The sequence below is a fragment of the Diadema antillarum genome, unplaced genomic scaffold (assembly GCF_040938485.1).
Source record: "Diadema antillarum isolate AM-2024a unplaced genomic scaffold, OU_Dant_1.0 seq00000659_RagTag, whole genome shotgun sequence".
NCBI lineage: Eukaryota > Metazoa > Echinodermata > Echinoidea > Diadematoida > Diadematidae > Diadema > Diadema antillarum.
Window position 1 is genome coordinate 114,160 of NW_027271571.1, and position 16,228 is coordinate 130,387.

At 38.4% G+C, this 16,228-nt stretch overlaps 1 protein-coding gene across 1 annotated transcript in view; it reads right to left on the bottom strand.

Moving 5' to 3' along the window:
* The window catches only part of LOC139736632 (protein RRP5 homolog), a 39,537-nt gene continuing 23,309 nt past the window's right edge, over positions 1-16,228 (bottom strand). Inside the window, 19 exon segments of the mRNA XM_071647383.1 lie at positions 1-428; positions 430-445; positions 3,363-3,528; positions 4,225-4,378; positions 4,943-5,111; positions 5,829-6,013; positions 6,883-6,951; positions 7,527-7,727; positions 8,190-8,287; positions 8,611-8,696; positions 9,364-9,477; positions 10,249-10,431; positions 10,828-11,008; positions 11,711-11,903; positions 12,569-12,665; positions 13,106-13,251; positions 13,835-13,931; positions 14,948-15,106; positions 15,880-15,950. Coding sequence (XP_071503484.1) covers positions 267-428; positions 430-445; positions 3,363-3,528; positions 4,225-4,378; positions 4,943-5,111; positions 5,829-6,013; positions 6,883-6,951; positions 7,527-7,727; positions 8,190-8,287; positions 8,611-8,696; positions 9,364-9,477; positions 10,249-10,431; positions 10,828-11,008; positions 11,711-11,903; positions 12,569-12,665; positions 13,106-13,251; positions 13,835-13,931; positions 14,948-15,106; positions 15,880-15,950 — 2,547 coding nt within the window. The 3' untranslated portion in view covers positions 1-266.

Below are 16,228 nucleotides of genomic sequence, written 5' to 3' on the forward strand. Positions count from 1 at the left end.
TTGTAATCTAACCCTTGATTATCTACCAGGATGATTTTCAGATGTCAATGTGACGACTGTCAATAACATTAACTACAAGGTTGCCAACATTTCTCATCGTGACTATGCCAACCATGAAACATATCCATTATTTCACATTTTTATTTGATCAGTTGCTCAGATAACTACATTACAGACTGCATCACAGTGCATTCACTGTGCTGCTCTAAAATGAGAGTGGGCTATAGCTTGAATATCGGTCCCCACAGCAGTCAACATTCTCTATGCTATAAGTCACTGCCCATGACTGCTGTCTTGGACTCTACGTATTCCACTGCCTTCTGCTTGACAGCGTTCATGCTGGTCTCACTGCCGTATTTCTTCTCAAAATCGAGGTAGCGCTTGAAGAAAAATTTGATCTTCTTGGCCGACAGGTTGAGGTGGATCACCCCGCTCAAACAGATGTCTGTCATTGGACACAAAAAACAAAGCATAATAAGTAACCTGACTTGTGTTTCCTATTTCTTACAGGAACTGTAGTTAATTGAAAATCTTGAAGAATTATGTGTAGCCTAAGGAGGCTACTTAAGACAGCATGTAAATTTGTAAAAATTAGACAAGACCTCTGAGTTTCTTTAACACAGCACTGCAGTGGCGTATCTAGGGGAAACGGCGCCCGGGGCAAGCGCGAAAATTGCGCCCCTAATTTCTGAAAAAGTGTTCAACCCCAACCCCATCCCGGTAGGGACTTTAAACAAAGTCTACATGATATGCTTTTTTTCAAGCACTTAAAAGGGGTCTTTTGAGGGTGATTTAAATGTAGCGAATTTTGATAAACTTTGGCGAGCGAACGCAGCGAGCGAGCCAAAAATTTTTGTATTTCAGCTTACAAAACATGGAATTCTTGCCAATCTTACAATTCTAATCAAGATATAGTGACGGCCTTATAGATAACGATTTATACCAACAAACTGAGGACTTTAAAAAAATACTCTAAACTAGTGCGCGCGAGTGAGCCGAAATTTGTATATTTCTGCGTCATCATCACGTTTTGTTCTTATCTCTCTTTTATATATATATATATATATATATATATATATATAAGTTTTGGCGAGCGAGCGCAGCGAGCGAGCCGAAAATTTTTGTATTTCAGCTTACAAAACATGGAATTCTTGTCATTTTTTGCTTATTAAATCTTACAATTCTAATCAAGATATAGTGACGGCCTTATAGATAACAATTTATACCAACAAAGTGAGGACTTTTAAAAAATACTCTAAATTAGTGCGCGCGAGTGAGCCGAAATTTGTATATTTCTGCGTCATCATCACGTTTTGTTCTTATCTCTCTTTTTTAAAAATAATATATATAAATTTTGGCGAGCGAGCGCAGCGAGCGAGCTGAAAATTTTTGTGTTTCAGCTTACAAAATATGGAATTTTTGTCATTTTTTGCTTATTAAATCTTACAATTCTAATCAAGATATAGTGACGACCTTATAGATAACGATTTATACCAACAAACTGAAGCCGAAATTTGTATATTTCCGCGTCATCATTACGTTTTGTTCTTATCTTTTTTGATTTTTTTTGCGCCTCCCCCCCCCCCGTATGTTCGAAACCGTTGGCGTCCTCTTTTGATCCAATCGGCGATCGCCTTCAGAACAAAAGAAATTGCAGCCGCTGCTCAGTGAAACATTTTGCCTGCTAAATATTAAATGACATGTGCGAACACAATAGACGTTGTCATTTTGTCCGCGTCGTCACGTTTTGTTCTTATCTTCTTCTTCCTTTTTTTGATAAATTTTGGCGAGTGAGCGCAGCGAGCGAGCCGAAAATTTTTATATTTCAGCTTACTAAACATGGAACTCTTGTCATTTTTTGCTATTAAATCTTACAATTCTAACGAAGATATAGTGACGGCCTTATAGATAACGATTTATACCACCAAACTGAGGACTTGAAAAAATACTCTAAATTAGTATGAGCGAGTGAGCCGAAATTTGTATATTTCCGCGTCATCATTGCGTTTTGTTCTTATCTTGTTTGATTTGGGGTTTTTTTTGCGCCCCCCCCCCCCCCCCCCCCGTATGTTCGAAACCGTTGGCGCCTTTTGATCCAATTGGTGATCGTTTCAGAACGAAAGAAATTGCAGCCGCTGCTCAGTGAAACATTTTGCCTGCTAAATATTAAATGACATGTGTGAACACAATAGACATTGTCATTTTGTCCGCGTCATCATCAAGTTTTGTTCTTACCTTCTTTTTTATATATATTTGGCGAGCGAGCGCAGCGAGCGCGCCGAAAATTTTTGTATTTCAGCTTACGGAACATGGAATTCTTGTGTGAACACAATAAACATTGTCATTTTGTCCGCGTCATCATCATGTTTTGTTTTTATCTTGTTTGATTTGGTTTTCTGCCCCCCCCTTTCCGGGCGAGTTTTTTTTTTTCTTCTTCTTCTTCTTCTTCTTCTTCGTTTTTTTTTTTCTTCTTTTCTTCGCTTTTTTTTTCGTTTTTTGCGCCCCCAAGGAGTGGCGCCCGGGGCACGTGCCCCCCTTGCCCCCCCCCCCCCCCCTAGATACGCCACTGCAGCACTGCAAACAAGCAGAAAAAGCTTAATGGTTTCATTAAAAAGTCTTTCAAAATATATTAAAGTTTGTTCTTCTAAATTTTTATGCTGACGACAGCAAAAGAAACAGGAATAGAAGCTGTTGAGCAAGGAAAAAGGAAAAGTAAAATGGAGCAACAACACTGTACTATCACACTGATAACTAGATCGAACTAAAACAGTAACAACAACAATAATAATACTAACAATAATAACAACAGTAACTAGAGAAGCACTCTGAAAGTGCAGACCTCCGCCAAGCATGCAGCCCATTTCCACCCGCACTGATCTTGTTCTTCCACAGAGATCAGTATTTTCCACCCATACGTACTGCATTGTGTGCTGAAAGCCGCCCGATTTCCCAATATAGAAACCTTTGTTACATCATAAACCCTCAGCTGCACAGCTGCGCACCTCGCCCTAGCAGAAACTAGAGCATGCGCTTTAGTGCGCGCATGCAAACTTCAAATACGCACAGCCTGAACTTCCAAGTTCATTGACTCTATCTGCCAAAATATCAAAAATCCTTCATAAATTCCCCAAAAATTCTCGGATCACTAAAAAAAGTTAATCATTTGTTAATTGTGTCATTCTCAACCTTTCCTGCAAGTTTCATCCCAATCCGTTCACTACTTTTTGAGTTATTTTGCACACAGACAAACTAACTAACTAACGAACTAACAAACAAACCAACGGTAACGAAAACATAACCTCCTACCTTGGCGGAGGTAATAATAATAACAACAACAATTACAAGAATAATAGTGACCTTACCTGCAAGGCTCTACATCTCCCTGCCTAATGGTCATGTCCAGGTAGATTGACCAGATGTCTGTCCTCTTTGGGTAGTTGCTCAAGACATTTTCAAACATCGTCTTTCCCCTCTCTGGCTCAGCGTGGCGGTATTCCAGCTGCGCAAACTTTACAATGACGCCAATGTCTGAAATAATTGGTTCCCCACCAAAGACAGCACAGTGAATGAAAGAGAATTCTTGACGGACTGCAGTAATAACAAACACCACATCTAATGTACTTGTTGCATTATTAGAAATGAATGACACCTTGAACTGTATACTGAATTGATTCGAACCTGTAATCTCTAAAGGCATGAAAATGTCAGTAACAATCGCTATTACTATTAGGTAAATTTATCCAAAGTAATATTTTAAACCCCCAAACCAAGAAAATCATTTCAAGAACAGTATTCGGCTACATAATTCATGACTGGATAGTTTATGCATTAAAAAAATAAAGACCGTTGCTAATCCTGCAAGTCCAACAGCCCTGCTCTATATGAAGAAAAACATTTATGCATTACAACATCTCCTACATAACAAAGTATTCAGTTCCACATTTAGCCAGATTCACCAGTGATTTTGCATCTCTAAAGTATCATCAAAGAAATGACCTCGCTCAAAAAATACAGAAAGCAAAATCAACAGCTCCCTCATAGGGGATGTGACACCTGTAGGGCTGGAGCATCATATCATTAAACTTAAAACTCAATATCAGTTCTGCATCATCAACAGAATCCTGATCTAGAAACAGACAATCAAATGTGGAATAAACAATAACCAAAAAAAAAAAAAAAAAAGGAAAAAGAAAGACGTAAATAACTATTTTTCTTTTTTCTTACGATCTTTCTGGACAAGACTCTTAAAGCTCCTCTGCATGAGACGCCTGGCCTGTTCATGACGACCATTCTTCATCAGGAAAGTACCGAACCCAGTCCAGACATCAGGGTTGAACTTGAATCGCTTGATCATGGATTCGTACAGCTGCTCTGCTTGCTACAAGTGATTCAGAGCAAAATCATCATGTTAGAAGCATATAATCTCAACAGACAAAAAATGATTTCATACTCTTTCTTGATGAAATTTGAGACATGACAAACCCCACATTACAAACTTGAAGAAAATCGAATGACATCCCTCTCAAGCACAATCAAAAAGTCCCAATTTTGGCTTATCTTATTTCTTATGAGAAATGCATAGGAAACAGTGCAGCTATATCAATGTCAACTTGGATCACATCTTCAGGAGAGGATGTCTCCAGAGCTGACGTAGGATGTGTCTCAACCTGTGAATATATTACTTGACTTGTCACAACTTGTGGTTCTGCCTAATCCAAAGATCATATCATTCTATAACCACACATGTATTAATCAACAGCTAAAGGTCACTAAAAACACTGGCAATTCAATAAATTGCATGTAACATGAGTTGATTTCTCTGATTCTTTGTATGTCAACTTCTGTGAGTTTTATTGTATTCACAGTGCACTCCATTCATCTACTACTAAAAAAACACTTGACCCTACACAGCAAAACTCTGGTGTCCAAACCACATACATACCTCCATTTTGTTAGTCCTAATGAATATACTGACAAGCTGCTGGAAGACTTTGATGGCTTCACACTGCTGCAGCCCCCTCTGGAAGACAGACATGACATCCTCCTCTGTCCCGTACAGGTTTTCAAGGTTCAGGTATGCCACCCACACATTCAGCTTTTCCTGCTCCTCTCTAAACCAATCATGATTAAAGTAGCTCTCATTAGTGGGGCCCGAAGTCTCTCCTTTCAACACAATTAATTTTTTTCTAGAGTTATAACTGGCTGTAACAACTGACTTGACCATTTCTGAGACATTAGATTATCCACAGCTGCTTAGCAGCTTCATGCCCGATACTAGGCCAAGGTAAAGCATGATATAACAAGTTTATTTGAGGTTACTGATTAAATTAATAAGACATGCTAGTCACGGCAACCAGCTCATGAAAATAAAGCTATAAAAATGCAGCTTGCCACAAATTAATACTTGTGCTAATAATGACCAACTGGGATAAGAATTTGAAGGACCAATATATCTCATTGGAGATGTGTCAGTCATTCCTATGTCATGATTTGAGAGTGAGATCTCCTCTAAACTATATTTCCACATACTTAAACATTATGCTGTTTTTCCAAGGCTTCCCAAAACTACAAACTAGCTTAAACACAAAAATATACACGGGCGACAATGTTTTGTTTTGTTGATGATAGCACTATCATTTTGGACTAAAAGATTACCAGCTCCTTTGGGTAATCGGTCTTGTAAACAGCAAGGAAAGAGAAATATTAAAGTGGGCAAAATAAAGGTTCTACATTTCACATGTTTTTACACCAGTGAATTAAACGATTGTCATTCAGGCTGGACATTTATTATCTATCAGAGTAAAAGAATGAAATCATCCGAGTGCTACCTGAAATTGATAGTCTTCAATGCACGCTCTGCCACAGCTCTTGCTTTCTCGATGTCTACAGAATGCAGGTGGAACGCCATGTACCGTACCCAGGCGAGGGAGCTGTTCGGGGAGCTAGCAACCAGGCGATCAAAGTCATCCATGGTTTCTGGGGTTCGCTCTGCATCCATCAAGGCACGCTCGGTCTGGAGAGAATATTTCAAGACAATTTCACTTTCATCCCACTCTTCTCACATTACATCCCTTTGATTCTGAGCCTACACCAGCAGGGAAATGTAGATCTATACATACCTTTTTCTTGTATACATGTCTTTTGAATTGTGGATGCAATATACAAACATTAAAATCTCAGAGGGTCCATGCTCTGTCATGTCATCAGACATGAAATGCATTTGCCATGAAGTCATGAATTCCAACCTTTTCACTACTATTGACTACATGACATGTATTTTTATAAATGTGCCATTTTGTCAGTTCCTTAAAGCAAAAACATCATCACATCTCTACTACGGTGACATGACATTTGCTCCTAGACAATTGGTCAAGTCTTGTTTTCTCCAAGCACTTAGGGTAAGGGTTGTGATAGGGTTTTAGGTTTAGTTTGATGTGAGGATTAGGATTAAAGTCAGGGTTATGTTTAGGGTAGAATTTATGTTTGGCTTAGCATACAAATATTTCACGGGAGCAATTGTCGCAGGAGCAAATGTCATGGAATCCTCTACTAGATATCACAATATGAATGAGGTGCATAAGCAGTATTCTGACCCTGATGTATATAGTTGCGGGCAATATGGGTAAAATTCGAACAATTTGCCCATAGCTATTCAGGATGCATGTATAATTCATAATGTCACAAGTTTGGTGCAAATCTACAGATCAATTAATATAATGAACATATTCTCTGCATGCACAACTACACATGATTTATATCTCATCATATATGAAGAATTCAGTGGCCTGTGTAACCTAACTGTGAAATGAAAATCAGGAAAATCTTTGATACATCTTTAAACACATGGTACTAACCTTAACTCTAAAATCAAATCAAACTAACCTTGTAGAGATATTCTTCTTCTGCTTTGTCATCCTCAGCCTTCTCCTTCTTACTTTTCTTTGAGGGTGGCTTGGGAACAATGCGGGTTGCAAAAAAGGTATAGAAAGTACACAAAATTAGTAATGTTTTTCATACAACTGCAGTACTCTGACTCATTTCAGGAACATTCAGCCAGGAACGCTTCAGACTCCATATCATGTTACTTTAGCGTAGAGGGGAATCTGTTCAGGTACGCATGTTATCAAGACAAATCCTGAAATGTTACAATGTACTTAGCATTCCAGTGACTCCAATGCTTCTTTACCATAGAATCAGCCTAGGTAGAAGTTGTCATCATATTTCTGATTCATGAATATTTTCAGGTAGGTACAATGGTAGAAGAATTCAGCATCAGTCAATAAGAATGATAAGCAAGTTTTCTTTCTTCAAGAAGATTAATACAAATTCAGTCACAAGGGAGCTTACATGACCAAGACTGGCTGAAAAATAAGTGCTACCGACAAGGAAGCCGAAAGAAGAGGACACAACTTACTCTCACCGTCATACTTTCCCTCTTTCCCACCTCAGTAGTTTCAATGAACCGCATTCTTGTCAACACAACACTCAAAATTAAATGATTTCATATGTTCCTTCTCATTGCCTACCTCATCCCGTTTCTTTCCTCCCATGTTCTCTGCCTCTTCATCCTCTTCCTCCTCCTCCTCATCACTGTCTTCAGCCATCCTGGATGATGCCGACCGTTTCCCTGACGTTGCAGGCTTGGCAGAGGACTCCTCCCAGCTGAAGCCGGCCGCCAGCTGAAGACGCGGGGCCTCGTTCTTTGATGTCTTGGTCACAGTGATAATCTTACAGAAAGAAAGTGCATACAAACAGATCAAAATACACTATGTAACAGAATCATACATCAGTGACATTTTCACTCAGAAGGAAAGACAAGTACGAAATGACGAAAACAGCAATGAACATTGTCCATTCCCTCATCCTAAGTAGAAAATGAAATGCTTAATAAATATTGTTTAGTTCAATAACCTAAGAACAAAAAAAATATATTTCACTCATAAATATACCAAGCAAACAACAAATTATCAACCATCTGATAACAGCACATTAAACAAAAGTTTTACAGCAGGAATAAATGACATGTGATCATAGTATAATTAGAAACACATGATATATCCATACTTAAATTATGAAACATGAGTTACTATTCACCAAAACTTGACAATCACATCTATGAATTCACCACACAGAGTAGTATTTGGAGGAATTCAGACAATGTACTAGCTGTGAACAAGAATCAACCTTACCTCTGCTTCAGTGTCACTCAAAGTGTCCACTTCCCCTAGGCCACTGTCATTTCCATCATCAGCTGACCTTTGACCTTTCCCTTTCTTCTTTTTCTTGCCTGGAAAAACAAGCAAAACAGTTTTCATTTTTTTTCTCACTCTTTTTGTATAAAGGATCACCACATGGTAATTACAGTTGTCTTTTTCTTTGAGTGTTTTTCTTTAAGTTCACTAATAATGACACCTTTATAATAAAATATTAAAGTAATACAATTCTTCAGTTGCTTTTGTGCAAATAATTGAATGAAATCATAACAAAATCATGTTTGTTTGTGTTTGTAGTCAATGCAAGGAGCTAATCTATGTTCACACTGTTGAGCTTTTCCTTAAGTAGCCTTGAATAAGAAACAAAAGAATGTTAGCTGTGGTGAATGATCTTTACCTCTCATATTCGCTGGCACAGGGTCTTGTAGGCCGGTATCTTTCCCAGAAGAAGACAGTTCCACTTGCTTTGTTTTTGCATCGACACTAAAATTTGTTAAACATGGAGAGAAAGAGAAGAGTAATTGGATAATATCACAGGGTTGCTCGCAAACATCAGCTGCATTGGACAGACAAAGTCACATTCTGGCCTAATATCGCATGCTAATAAAGAAGAGGCATGCACACCACACTGGCACAAAATTTACTGTATATCCTTGACAGCAATGTTTGCATTCCCTCATGAGTAACATTGTGATATTCTTCTCCCAAGTAGTCAACATACGTCTATCACAACACCTTTCCAGCACCTGTATGTACTCATCTGCAACCCTGCAATCATCCTTGATGATTGCATACATTCATGAATGCACACTACAATCACATAACATATGTATTTTGAGTTGGCTCCCAAGGTAGGTTTTAGGGATAGGGAGAGCTTGTTGTTTGCTGATCAAAGCTTAGTTGGGACTAGCCAAAATAATTCTTCCTGTCGCCCCAACAGAAGAGGTGAAGTGTGGCGTGGCATCAGGCAGAAGTCATCACAGTGTACGCCTCATCAACCACATTTGAACTTGCGACCTAATGCTAAAAGTCAGGCACTTGACCCGTAGACTCATCCACCTAAACATATCAATGACTCCGATGACTCCTTATCACTAAAAGCAGATGAAGATGGAAATAATTAAAGGTGTAAATAATGTGGCTCACTTACCTCAATATCTTAGTAGTGATCAACCTCCCGACAGGGAAGACATTGGCAGGATCCTCCACGAAGGAGTTGGACAAATTCTTAAGGAGTATCCGTCCATGAATGTTTCGTGAAAGACTACACAGAAACACAGGGCAAATACAGTGTATAAGAGTTAGATTTCAAGTTTCAGCATACAATAGGGGCAATCACACATCTTATGGGAACAAAACTGCAGGAGATGTTGACAGAATTGTGTCGTAGCCATTGACCCCGATCTCTTGAAAAAAACCAAACCAATTCTAATTCAGAAAAAAATAACAATGCAAAGAAACTGAATGGAAGAGCCAATTGCTAACATTACTTGGGGGACTGTGCTGCATGCACGACAAACAAAAAGAATATTCACAACAAAAAGGACTGACTAAAATTCAGTATCACTACATACCCACACTGAATTTTATGAGACCAAAATGTTCATTGCATTGTATTCACTGATACTCCTTTAAACTTGCATGTTGTCTTTTCAGAGGAAGTTGAAGTTGAGATTTCTCTGACCCTCCCCCCCCCCCCCATACTCCTTTTCCATTCCCACAATACTTGGGAGGTAGGTGCTAACAGTCTCATAAACCTGACAGAAACAGAACTTTATACATAGTCCAAGCTGCAAACTTCTGTAGACTACAGAAAATACTGATACACAGACAATAAGTATATTTTGAAAATTAGAATCACATTTCGAATGAAGATGGGAAAATTCACCCAAAAAAAAGGGGGAAAAAAAAGAGAGAAGACAAATACAGTTTTTTTTTTATTCATCCAAAATCTATACTTCCGAACTTTTATGCAGAAAGAACACATGGAATTTCCTCAAGACATACTAGTTGGTAGCTCTGATAATTTGGTCACCTGACAAAGATGCCTTTGGAGGAGCAGTGTCTGACATAGCCACGGATATTCTGCCCAACTACCAGGTCTTCCAGCACCTGTACGTCCCGGTCACTGCCGAGGGGGACTGGGACATTCTTGACTCGTGAATTCCTGAGAGAGACAGAGAACTTGCCATCCTTTCTTTTCTCTAGGATACGGCATCTGTTGAACAATGGCAAAAACGCGTACACATTACCTTTGTTTGTTTGTTTATTACAAAAGTAATCTTGGAAAATATTGGCAATACAGGGTACACACACAAACACATACACAAACACACATACAAACAGAACATACTAGTGAATGTTTCAAAACTTTTTCCAATACCATCACTTCAGTAAATAATGTAAATGAAGCCGACTTGCTGATCAAATGTGTTGAAATGCATGAGAAGAGTGAGGGTATTCTAATTAACAATTAACAATTGTGGAGAACAAGATACAATTCTATTCAATGCTTAACAAGAAAAAGAAATGTCAAGTTTGATCTCTTTCATATGAATGATTTCAGCAGCCTACATGATAAGAAAGAAAGATGACATCTCGTGAAAGTCTTTACCTGTGAAACTGGCCCGCTTTCAGCACTTCAAGTGGCTTCTCGACAAGTTTGTCATTTACGTCTGTCAGGAAGACGCTGCCATGGCAACCAAATGGCAATTGCAGAAGAGCTGTGTCTTTCTGGAGCTGTGTCACCTTACAGTTGAGGGTCATCCCAGCTGAAATATCTTCCGACATGTTTCCTACATGGATGAAGTCATATAACATTCTTTTAAATTTTTCACAGTCTGTTCACTGATAAGAATATTCACAATCCTCTCAGAATGTTTTCAAATCTTCTATGAGGAATAGTTTTAGAGGTGGTTTGAGTCTTTGAAGGCAAGGTTTATAAAAGCACAAAGCAATTCTCACAATAGCATTGCAAATAACACACTATGCTGTTTAATTTTCAAACAAATGAAATATAGGCCTAACTGGCACGAGTGATTTATCCGAGTGGCTGCATAAAAAAAATCTACGGGAAATTCTTGAATGGATGTGTGGGCAGTGTAAACATATTGGCATCTAATTCTTCAAATGAGCCCTAAAAATAGTTCAAAGCAGTTTCACATGTGCTGCAGAATATATAGCATATATAATGCATATGCCATATATTTTTCAGCAGTTTTAAATTTTGTGAATTTCATGGGTCATCTGATATCCATAAAAACAATACAGCTCAACATTGCCTAATTAAACACAAGTGCAATATACATCAGCTCCAATGTGGGAAATCACTGACATCGATTCTTTGAAAGAAGCTTACTTATCCCTCAAACACCTGTGATCAAATCTGCAAACTATAATGCTGAGGCATAAAGGTGTATACAGTACTCTCTCCCACCAGACTTTGTCTCAATACTCTACATGAGTGATATTTGAGTGACATTGATATGTGTGCCTACCAGTCATGCTAAGCTCCAGTAGCTTGTGCTTGAAGTCAAGGCGAACAACTTTGGCCCTGTGGACCTCCCCCTGCTTGAAGAAGGAGCCCGGGTGCTCCAGTGTGTAGACGTGCTTGGACAGATTCAGGCAGTGGACTTTTCCCTCGATTGACCGGGAGACATGGACCCACAGGAGGTCATTTTGGTCATCGTACTGATGAAGAAAACAGTATTTTATGCATAGGGAGTCAGTTGATATATGACAAGTGAACACAAACTCTAGATTGCACTGGAAACTTAAAATACATACTTAAAATAAGCAAATATGAACCGCTACGTGTTAAGTGGAGCATACCTTCACATCATTAACACATCATTTAGTCATAATAGATCCTGGCAAGAATGAAGCTAAAAGATAAACAAATACATTGTATTATATATGTGATAGTGTTTGTCATATGATAATTGAAAGGTGACCTGGTATAAATCACATTTCTTAATGACAGACACCTCAAAGTAAATGCATGAAGCTTGACACGATAGAAAGTTGTAACTGACTAAATGTACTATCACATAACACACAGTTCAACCATAATACGGTTACAATGTAGTATAAATGGGTGGTACTACATTTCTTTCACCACTTTCAGTATCATAAACAAAATGTGAGATAGGGCAGCATGGCCTCAAGGACCACTACTACCACTTGCATCCACAGAGGTGGACTGACAAATGATTGCAACCGACTATCGTGAACTTGCATATTTTCTAAAAATATCCAAATGAAATATCTCAAAATCAAGACCTAATGAATATAGAAGGTCTGTAAATCAAATAATGTCATTTGAAACATCAACTAAAGCGATGAATTATTGCTACCATGTTGACGATGCAGTTGACACTCTGTCCTGGCTTGAATCCCTTCAGCTCTTCCTCTGCATCCATCTCTCCAGGTGGATCACTTGACTCCAGCAAACTGTAAAGGGTATTCAGCAGAGATCACTCAATAACTACATAGTACTTTAATATATATATATATTATTATATATACATATTTTTCTTAACTTAGCCTGGAGAAACACACCATGCAATAATCTTTATGCAATGTCTTATGGCATCAAAGAGCAGTCCATGATATCCATTCTTGGAAAAGTTTTGACAAGTTCTCTTTCATGTTTACCTGTCATTGTTAACAATTTGTCATTAAAAAAAGGATAAGCAATACTTTTGGATGGTCGCTGTACTACTTGACTTGAAATCATGAATATATATCACTTTTGTCATCAATCTGATTCTGCTCAAATTTTCATAGATTTGTTTCTTTCATCTCAGTGCTTGACCGACATGCACATGAAGAACTCATTTGCATAGATGACTTTCTCTAAGAGTTTGAAGAAACATGTACCAGGTACTTGCCTTGGTCTCATACTCAGCTCCAGCAGGTGAACTCCACAGTGGCTATGAGACACAGCCAAGTGCTGCTGCCTCTTGCCAAAACGGTAACCAATGACCTTTGTCCTGACCTTCTTGCCAATGGTAAGTGCCTCTAGTGGGTACTGACCCTGTGGGTAACAAGTTGGAGGAGAACACGGAAGAAATGAATGGTGGTAACATCACTGTTGGGGCGACAAAACCTAGTATCTGAAAAATGTCAAATGTTCAGGAGAGCATAAACACCAACATTGCAGCCAAAGTACCCACAGCAAATAGGATCATCTTTCCTTTCACATGCCATTGTGGCTTTATTTTTGGAGTAAGACAGCTAAGATTCGGACAGGGCATCACTCAACTGATTTCATGTGACAATTACTCTGAAAAAGTGATTTTCACAAAAATTTGAGATACAAGATCTTGTCACCCAAGCAACTGTGGTAAGTAAACACATGAACATGCTTAACACTGGAGAAAACAAATTGAACTCTTTCTTTCCTAAAGGAGTTACAAATTCTTCTTGGTCCCGTTGCTTTCTGACTTCCATAATTTTCTTGGTTATATTTGTCAGATTCCATAGTCAGCTAGAAAATTATTTTACAAAGATGGCACTGTTTTGTGAAAGACAGTTGTAATAAAAAAGGAAACTTTTTTTTCTACTACAACATGGCAATCTTCTAACACATGGGGCACACAACTGTCAAGAATTGTTACCGTCTGCAAGTCATCTGTGACCTCAGTGGCATGGATTCTCCCAAAGGTACCTCCTTCCACTTCCACATTGATCTGTGTTCCTTTGACAGACTTTATCCTGGTGAGATAAAGACAAGACGACGATGAGTCTCGGTCAGTATTGGAGGCATGTGATCTACTACAGAACATACTGCCAATCAGAAAGACATACAGTGCACTCCCACTACAACAAACACATTAAAATATTTAAAAACAAAGTAAAAATTCAGGTCCCCAAATTGTCATCCATATATCATTGTATACTTAAATTTCAACATAATGAAAGAAAACAGCCTGTCCCAAGGACTTTGTTATAATGGGAGTGCACTGTATTAATTTGAGTTCACAATACTCCACTGTATCCAGTTATACAGTACATATGGATACCCAGTAGGGAATTGAACAATGGTGTGGGTGGACGCAGCATCGGATTTAGTTTGAAGAAGATATAAGTGTGAAAATTGGGCCCCAATTATTGGGCCCCAATTTGCCCGCCCATCCCCTGACCTGCCATGAACAAACTTGAAACTACAGTCACCAATTTACTAACTCGTAGCCTACTTAGCTCATAAAAGGTTTGAGAGAAGATTCGTAAAGATTCCTGAATACGGCGGCTCTGTTCCCACCCCCCCCCCCCCCCCCCCCTTGTGCCCCTGGGGCCCAAATGGGGAATTGTGCCAATTTGTACAGATACAAATTCTATGAAGCTATTGATAATGCCTGCCAAGTTTGGTGAAAATTTCAAAATGCGTTTTCAAGAAGATAAAAATGTTAAATAAGGACCCCAATTTTAATTTGGAACTGGGTCCCAAGGGGGGCACCCCCAGATTCGCCACAAAGTTTGGTAAAAATCTGTTATGGGTTTTTAAGAAGAAGATCGGAATGTTAAAACTTTGTGTTGGATGATGGACGATGGGTGACACACATCGGATGGTGAATGCTCACAATAGCTCATTTTAGCCTTTGGGTCAGGCAACTTCAAATTACAAAGTACATACAAGACAGTTATATTTTTGTTATCATCATCACCTAATGCCCTCCTGTCAGGCATAAAGGATCACCAGAAAACACAACCATCAGAGGGTTAATACATACACTGCATTGATGATCTGTCCAATGGGAGGAGAAGACACCTCGGAGGGTACAGTGGGGGCTGTGGCCTTCTTTGGTTTACCATCTCCCTTCCTGGACCTGTTTGCCTTTCTCCCACGACTGCTCTCACTCAGAGGGGCAAGGATACGACCATCAACTTGCCTGGACAGATTTCAGTAGAGAATGACAGCAATTAATCAAAGCAGATGATAATACAAAATGATAATGATGATGATGAATATAATGATGGTAATGACAATCTTTGAGATAATACTAACAAAGCGTGATATTATTAATACTTCAAATACTAACAATAACAAGAATGAGGATAGGTAGTACCTATGATGAAAACATAAAATGGTCACAATTATTGTTTTTCTTAATATCATTATTACCATTATTATGATCATCATTATCACAATCAACATAATCATCACAACAGCAAAAAAGTAATGATAAAAGTACAAAAAAGGATGAAGAGAAAGCAAAAAAGAAGAACAGTGATGTAAATACATCAACTTATTTTCTGTTTGATAAGCTGCTTGTTCGCATAATTTCAATACAACTTGCAAATCAGTGCAAATAGTGTGTGGTGAATAGAGAGGCAATGTGTGAACCAGCAAAAGGCATGAATCATACGGTCATATCACTAACAAGAACTTAGGCTCTACATTAAAAATATTTGTACAGTAAAGAATGTTCTTGCACAACCCACTTTCTCTCCATAAACATTCTGCGATCTCTCCATTGATAATGTCACCATGTCTGCATAAAGTTAAGGAAATTGTATTACTATACATTGTAAGCCTGTTGCACATCAAGTATTACTGAGAGCAAATGTTATCACAAGAGTATATTATGATTTTGTGACAAGAAGGTATGTGGACATTGTCTGGCAACTCTGTTTTCTTTGAGTATCCCTCTTCTCAACTGACCTGGTTTCACCCAGTATGACAGACTGCCCAACTGTTATTTCATCCCGGTCTGACGGTGTCGAGTTCAGATGCTACACAATTTAGGATAAAGATGTGAAGACAATGGAATTAGGATGCAGTTATGCAATAATTCACAAAATAATCCATTATATGTATACACATGCCAGCTCTTCCTATACAGAAAAGACTTTTATATTCAAATTTTCACTACGGCCCTAGCACACTTTTGGAAATACAAATTATCATCTTGACTGACAATGTCTACATTTGGAGGTCTTTGTTCCTTTATGTTGAACATTTCTTTCTTTCTTTCTTTCTTCTTTTTTTTTTTTTTTTTTTTGGGGGGGGG